General features: G+C 40.6%; 1 protein-coding gene across 1 annotated transcript; it reads left to right on the top strand.

Annotated features, from left to right (window-relative positions):
- The first annotated feature begins 203 nt into the window (after nucleotides 1–203).
- On the top strand, nucleotides 204–1,337 carry LOC121287568 (relaxin-3 receptor 1-like). Its single transcript, XM_041205499.1, has one exon. The coding sequence runs from the start codon at nucleotides 204–206 to the stop codon at nucleotides 1,335–1,337; it is 1,134 nt and encodes a 377-aa protein (XP_041061433.1).
- The last annotated feature ends 6,952 nt before the right edge of the window (nucleotides 1,338–8,289 follow it).

The raw sequence follows: 8,289 nt of genomic DNA, 5'->3' as shown, positions 1-8,289 counted from the left end.
ATTAGGGAGTGAGGAAGAAAGGAATGAGAGAGAGAGAGAAATCAAGGGGACAGACTGGGGAGAGAGAGTAACCAGAGAGATCAGGGGGAGGGATCACAGGTAGGGATCAGAGAGATCAGGGGGAGGGATCACAGGGAGGGATCAGAAATGTCTGTCCTCACCCTGACACCAGCTGCCATCCAGACTGCCTGAAAGAGAAGAGAATGACTGAAAAACCCAGTATGTCTGACCTGAACTGCTGCACAGACCACGATGGCTTGCTTTTCTCATTTAATAAAACCAATCAGTCGCTGGAGGATTTCCTGAAATCTTTTATTTTTCCTGGCACTGAAGTACATAGCGATGGATTCAAAGTTACCAGGATCTCAATCTCTATTGTCTACTTTATGGTTTGTGCTTTGGGTCTGGTGGGCAATCTTTTGGTCCTCTACCTGCTCCAGTCCAGATACGCTAAGAAAAAGTCCACCATGACTATCCTGGTCATGGGTTTGGCAGTGACAGACTTTCAATTTGTGCTGACATTGCCTTTCTGGGCAATGGACACTGCCATGGACTTCAGCTGGCCCTTTGGCAAGGTCATGTGTAAGGTGGTCTCCTCGGTTACAGTGATGAACATGTATGCCAGTGTTTTCTTCCTAACCATCATGAGCATCACCAGATACTGCTCCGTGTCCCAATCACTAAAGATGAAGAAACATTCGGCTGGATGCTCCGACAAGTTAATCTGCCTCTCCATCTGGATTGTGGCTGGTGTTGCAACCCTCCCCCATGCAATCTATTCCACCACGGTTGTGTTGGCTGACGAAGAGCTGTGCATTGTCAAGTTTCCAGACCTTCACAATGATGCCCAGTTTTGGTTGGGGCTCTACCAACTCTTAAAGGTCTTGGCCGGCTTCATCCTACCTTTGATCATCATCTCCGTGTGCTACATCCTGTTGCTCCGCTTTGTAAACAGGAAGAAAATGAGCAGCAGCAACCCAAAGAGATCATCCAAGGTCACCAAGTCTGTCACCATTGTCGTGCTGTCCTTCTTCATTTGCTGGCTGCCTAACCAAGCCATCACTGTTTGGAGTGCCTTCATCAAGTTGAACGTGGTCCATTTTACAGGTGCCTTTTACACCACCCAGGCCTACATTTTCCCCATCACAGTCTGCCTTGCTCACAGTAACAGCTGCCTCAACCCTATCTTGTACTGTCTGATGAGAAGGGAGTTTCGAGCAGCACTTCAAGAGTTGTTCCTGAAAGTGACTCCCATCAGGCTGATCCGTCCTTTGCTGTCGAGCCTGGTACCCAGCAAGCAAGCACAGATGCCAGTGGTCATCTCCATGTCAAAGTAAGGAACAAATCTACATCTCTCTGTGCTTTTCAGTCATGAAGATGACAATAAGTTACACAGGATGCACAGCACAGAAACAAGCCATTTGACTCAATTGGTTAATGCCAGTGTCTATATTCTAAATGAGTATCCTCCCACTCTACTTCATGGAGACATAACAGCGTGCTTTCCAGTTCTTTCTCCCTCATGTAGTTATCTAGCTTTCTTCTGAATATATATAGTGATTTACTAAGACTCTGTTACAGCTTCAGGTAGGAGTTTAGTGGTCGGTGCACCAGGTTTTAGTTCTTAAAAAAGAGATATGTTCAATGTATCTTAAATGCTTATATCTTAAATGCATTTGCAACTTTAATTGTGTTAGGAAAAACTGTCATGCATGCAATTGTACAGCTTGCATTTGTGCTTTGGGGTTTACTTCAGACAGAAAATGGATAAATTATGATTTTGTAGTTGTAATGACAAGGCTTGTTATCATTGCCTTATGAAACTGACAGCAATTTGTGACATCTACATATATACAGTTAAACAGAGAAACCCAGAAGTTGCTGTCAGTGATTCCCTCCTCCTCCACAGGGTGCGCTGTTGAGGTTCCTACAGACGGCAACCTTTAGAAATCACCGAATGGATGAGGACTCCCACTTTTATTCTGGAGGATGGAAAAAAACCCTGAAAAAGATATACCTTGTTGATAAAGGATAATTGAGTGTTTAATGGCGTACTAAGTCATAACTACTGATGAGCAATCTCTCTGGCACTGAAAAACTACATTAATGCTTGTGTAATATCATTTTTTTCCATTCCAATAAAAATATCCATTGCTTTATAATATAATAAATGTATTTTTTAAATTTAATTATGATATTTCAGCTTTTAATGTATCTGGTACAGTATTATTTCACTCTCTTTAAATTTTATATACAAAGTGAAGGAAAATTTGAGCATTTTATTTCCAGGTTTGCAGTCTGTGAGAATTCTTCAATGTGATTGGTTGCTTATCCTGCATGATGGCATCATTGTTCCTGGATGCCTGGAGAACCCCTTGACTTGGCACCAGATTTAAATTAATGTCAGGAAAGGGGAAATCCATAACACAGAGATTGCTACATCTTTGTGAGCAGCTTTCTTTGAGATCAACTGTGAGAACTGTTGCTTTGCCACTGACTACAAAGTCCAGGCCAATATGTTCAGTAGATTTTAGCAAGTAGACACAAGTAAAGAAATCTTTATACAAATGTAAACATACATTGAAAGGTATGAAATTGAGTGAAAGAATACAGCTAAGATAAGGTGTGTGTTTTTTTGTGATGCTAGAGAATTTGAGTAAAAAGCAATGTTTTAAATATGGCCCTGGTGCCTTAGTTGTTTTAATAATGGTTAACCAAAAGTCTATATCTACCAGTGAACATGTTAAATTATGGCCTTATAAATTTCTGAGATCACAGACATTCACAATGTCCACTGTAGAATTTTGTAGATCTTGGCTCATTATTGCAATTCTGGATTTTGTTAGGATTGATATGTACCTTATTCAAAAGATGTCAAAAGATGTCTCGCTCTCTGTCTGTGATGATGCCACTGACTTTTAAGAATGCTCAAACAGGTAATTAATTTGAGGATTGGTGAAATTTTAGTGAGCAGCATGCATTGCTCACCAAAAGAAATCTTAGTTACACTATCCTCATCATATATCACATGCATTACATCTTGACAGGCTTTTGAAGTTGAAAACTAGAAGTAACTATTCTAAAAATGACCCCAACCTGATTTCCTATGTTTAAGTCCTTAATGGGAATCATTGTCATAACGTAACAAACTGAGGCAATGCAGATGCCAGTTAAGTTCAGAATTTAGTGGTCTTGCCTCTGTGATGGAATATGGGGATTCAAGTCACATACTAATGGTTTGAGTTTATAATCTAGGCTGGCATTCCACATGCCATCCTTTGGGTTAGACATTAACCTATGGGTTGATCTGTTCAGCTGAATATTAATCTCAAGCAGGGAATGTGCCCTGGGCAACATCACTCCCTTAACCAGTAGGATGTTGCCAGCACAGATTGAATGCAATGTCTCTTGGTAGATTTTCCATCTTTGTGACTAAAACATGTCCCTATTTCTAAATCCCACTACCGCCATCCTACACAAACTCTTCATGCCTCTGACCCTAGCCCCTTGTGTATCCTGCCTTTCTATGTCCCAACACTCGTAAGCAGGTCTTCAGGTGTCCAGGCCCCATTCTCTTGAAACCCCCTTCTAAATTCCTCTGGCCTTCCACCACCCTTTCCTTTCTTTAAGACTCTTCTTAAAAGTTAGCTTCTTGACTAAGTTTCCTGTTGTAATCCCTCATTCAGCTCAGTGTCTGTTTTTACCTCACATCTCGGTGAAACACCTTGTGATTTTTTTACATTAGAATTTTTTATATTATCAGTGCATTACTGTATCTTAAAAAGTAATGCATTTTTACTGAGATTTGGATTAAAACTGTAAGTATTATTGGCCACCATGAATAGTGAGCTAACTATACCAGACCAGTGCCCTGCTCTAAGTAGAGACCCAGCTGTAAACTGAGTGCTGAGAAAACTTACTTCCAAATAAAGTCTGCCAGAATTAAATGGAAACACAGGAACAGGAGGAGGCCATTTAGCCCTTCGAGCCTCTTCTGCCATTCAGTCAGATCATGGTTGATCTATAATTCAATTCCATTCACTGGCTTTAGTTCCATATCCCTTAATACCCTTACCCAACAAAAATCTATCAACAGAAATGTAGAATATTGTGGATGCTAGAAATGGGAAATAAACACAGAAAATGCTGGAAATACTTTGCAGATCAGGCAGCATCTGTGAACAGAGATTGCTAAACTTGCTTCATCGGTAGAAAACTCTACCAATCTCAGTTTTAAATTTTCAATTGACTTCCATCCTCAACAGCCTTATGGGGAGAGAGTTCCAGACTTACACACCCCTTGCATTAAGAAGTCCTCCCTAATATCACTCCTGAGTGATAGACAGCCATGGACCCTTGACTCTCTATCACACTCAGAAGCAAGGATTCCATCACCTCTTCTAGTTTTAAAAGTCTCTGATCAGCACTGCCAGGTAGTCTAAGCACAGAAAGCCCATTGCGTTGCAACACCAGTTGTGTCAAGGATTTTCATGTTGTCATCTTCAACCAGAAACTCATCAGGACTGAACTCAGCCATGAAGGAAACACCCTCTGGACTTTCACTTCTCAGACTCTGGAAATCATGTGAACCAAAATTCATTTCTGTGATTCTTGTACTGTTACTATCCATAGTTGTAAAACTCCTTTTTCTGTCCTCCATCACTCTGTGTGTGTGTGTGTGTGTGTGTGTGTTTATGTTTGTGTGTGTATGTAGTGGAGCGGGAAGTTGCAATTGCTCCTCCCCCGGGTTTTGAATGCGAAATAAACTAACCTTCTGAGTTAATCATAACATGAGTTTGCTGCAAGTTATTAATAAATTGGATCACACAAACTGAGGGCTTGGGAAAACATGCCATAGCATACTTTAAAAAGAATTCAAAACACCTTATGCTTTTGGACAGTTGGTGAGAGGGAAGAAGCATTATTGCAGAACAAAATTAAGACACGGAGCCACATTAGGAGATATTAGGTCAGCTGGCTGAAAGCTTTTCAAAGAGGTGGGTTTTAAGGCATGTCTTAAAGAAGGAAAATGAGGTTGAGAGTCAGAGGGATGTGGGGAGAGAATTCCAAAGCTTTGGGCTGAGGCAACTGAAGTCACAGCCACCAATGGTGGAGTGATTAAAATCAGGGATGCTCGAAAAGCCAGAGTACAGATATCTTGGAGGGTTGTGGGCTGGACGGGATTACAAAGATAGGGAGGAACCAGGACATGGAGGGATTTGAAAACAATGATGGGGATTTTAAAATCAAGGCATTGCTTAATTGAGGGCGCAGGAGTGATAAGAGGAACAGGCCTTGTTGCGGATTAGAAATTTGGAAGACCTCAAGTTTACGAAGGATAGAATGTGGAAGACTAGCCAGGAGTGCATTGGAATGGTCAAGCCTGGAGGTAACAAAGGCATAAATAAGGGTTTTAGAAGTAGATGAGTTGAGACAGGGGTGTAGTTGGGAGATGTTATGGTGGTCCTAGTGTGGTGCCAGTATGTGGTCAAAAGTTCACCTTGGGGTCAAATATGACACCAAGGTTGTGAGCAGTGTGGTTTTGTCTCAGATAGTTGCCAGGGAGAGAGAGATAGAGTCAGTGTCTAGGGAATGGCATAATATATTCTCAATACTACATTCAAATCTTGTCAAGGTGTTCTGCTGAAAAACATTAACTTCATTTTTGTGATCGATTCTCTAAGTGGTATTGACTGAAAGGGCAGCTAGATCTGACACAATTAAATTCAGGATGCTGAAACAGGTGGCTTCTTCCAAACATTATGTCCAGCTTGGAGTTCAGCATTGGCTTCAAGCTGTAGGTAATCATGTGGAAGATCTGCTGCCAATTGAAGACTGAAGTTTGAATCTTCCTATTGCCCACAGTGGTAAAACAAGTGACTTATTCACAAGACTTTGAATTGCATGGACCAATTTCTTTAGGTGTCATAAGTGAGTTGTGGTAGTGACATCACCCATAAGGAGGTTTAAAGTTTTCTCAATACTTTTGGAGTAAACCCTTCTACTCTAGCGTTTACAAATAAAGTTATATTGCATTGAGAGAGGACTTCATGTAGAAAGTAAATGTGTTATGGTCAAAGCAGTTATATTTTGCAACTGGTTGGCCAACAGGCTGTCACTATCCTCAGTCCCATGATCTGTAGATTCAGCAGGTGAAAGAAAAATTTTGAACTGTAGATGATAATTACTGCTGTAATATGGCCATGTGCCATAGCCCATCTTCTTAAATTCTTCACCAATTTCTTACAGATCCAACTGGGACTTGTTATGATCCAATCAGCTCTCGATACAGCATCTTACAGCATGACCCCCTGGATACCACGGGTAGGACAATCCCACTCAATGGGTTAAACTTTGGGAGTATACTGGCACTGGAATAATTGCCTGCCTTTGAATGCCCTTAGCAGCAATGCCTTGGGATGTGGTTAGGGCATTATCCTTTCATCTCTGGACCTGTGTATAAACCCAACTCAGATTCCTGTGATAGATGTCACATCACTGCTGGATGTACGCGAGTTGTGTGAAAGGAGTTTGGGCAGTGTCGCATTCTTAGTGGAAACAGCCATCCTCAAAAAGGTGCTCTGGTCACAGGGTGATGAACATTTTCATTCTGTTGATGTACTGGACTGAATGCTGCTACTGAGGCCAAGATTTTAAAAATGTCCAAGTTCTACTTCCAGTGAAAGAAAGGAAATACAGGACTTTTCTTTTTAAAAGTCACGCTTTTCAATCAAGATGCAATGCATTGATAGCGAATAACATTCAATTCAGCTCAATGATATCAATGGTGCACCAACCGTTACATTGAAAGGTTCATGGCCCCCAGCCGCTCTGCCCTGTTCCATGGCCCCTTGTTTAATGAAAATATTAGCTGTCCATTAAATGGAAGCTGCCACAGATTCATCCTGACTCACCCCTTCATGTGGTATCTGTTCTTGTGTCAGTGCAAGATCTAGCAAACAGTTAATTGGCAATCGATGGGAGTGAGCAACAAGGGCATAACTTAACTGAGCATTCAGAAACAAACAGAAATAGGGGCACACAAACATCATGACTTATGCCTCCCTAATGCTCAAAAACAACAGGTTCAATTTACTGTTTTCTTCAAATTTTGTTATTTCAAATGATCTGATAACCCCACAAACAATTAGAACAAAATTTCTACTTTTCTATGTTAATACTGTCTAATTCAAATCACATTACAGAGGTCTGCTTTTTAGTGCATAAAAACCAACAGCAGCTCGGCTGTAATGTAAAATGTGATATTATGATAGCACCTTCTGTTAAAAAGAGAAGACACAGCAGAGCTGTTTATCAAGGCTGCAATGCTCCAGTATGGTTAACTCTAGTTAGTTGCACACAATGAATTATTTGCAAAAAAAGATTTGGAACACTTTTGTGTGACTGTATTTAGGTGGAAGTATTCTACAGACCTGAGCCAATGTGCTACAGTTGTACATCTTAATGGAACAATCTGGTGTACAAATTGTCACTGTTTCAATTTAATGATGTGAGATAGTGAGAGGAATATTGTGGTTTCGTGTGTAATGTATTGTTTTGTCTTTCCGTCTAACAGCTTGCACTTTACAGAAAATGGAGACGTTTTATGCTAATTTCTGTGACTATCACTCCATAAGGAATTTAATAAACATTTATGCTGCTTCTTAAAAACCATCTCTTGAAAAGTCTCTCTCTGTGGATTCATTACTTTCTCCCTTTTGCATGTTTTCATAATTTACTGAATTTAGCAATTAAAAACTGTCTTGCGTAGGGGATGGTTACCTTGTTTAACAAATTTATTTTGTACTTCACAAATTTATTAGAGGGTGTAAAAAGCAAGGTAGATAAAGAGGCACCAGAAGATGTAATTTGGATTTCCAAAATGTATTAGATGAGGTGCCACATCACAAGTTAATTTGCAAGATGGGGAAGTTACTACTCATGAGACTTTCGCAGTCGGGCCAACTCCAGAGACCTTTAAAAATGTTGGCAAGACACAAATGCAGAAACCTAGGCCCCAATTTCTGACAGATCCCATCCTTGCTGACAGGCCGAAGAGGGAGGGGCATGAATCACACTGGTGGAAAACCCAAACTTAGCAGGGCCAGTTTCAGAGGTGTTTTATGTTGACATTTCTCAATGGCTGTTGTTGTAGCTGAAGTCATCATTAATATTTGGCTGAGTTTTAAATGCTACAAAAGATCTTATCTCAGAGGGGAGGTGCTGAGTTCACTTTTTTATTGACAGCTTAAAGAGGCTATTAAAGGATTGGCTGTCTTTGATGCAGTT

The sequence above is a fragment of the Carcharodon carcharias genome, chromosome 14 (genome assembly GCF_017639515.1).
Source record: "Carcharodon carcharias isolate sCarCar2 chromosome 14, sCarCar2.pri, whole genome shotgun sequence".
Classification (NCBI taxonomy): domain Eukaryota; kingdom Metazoa; phylum Chordata; class Chondrichthyes; order Lamniformes; family Lamnidae; genus Carcharodon; species Carcharodon carcharias.
The sequence above is the reverse complement of the archived record's forward strand: the minus strand, read 5'-3'. Positions and strand labels throughout refer to the sequence as shown.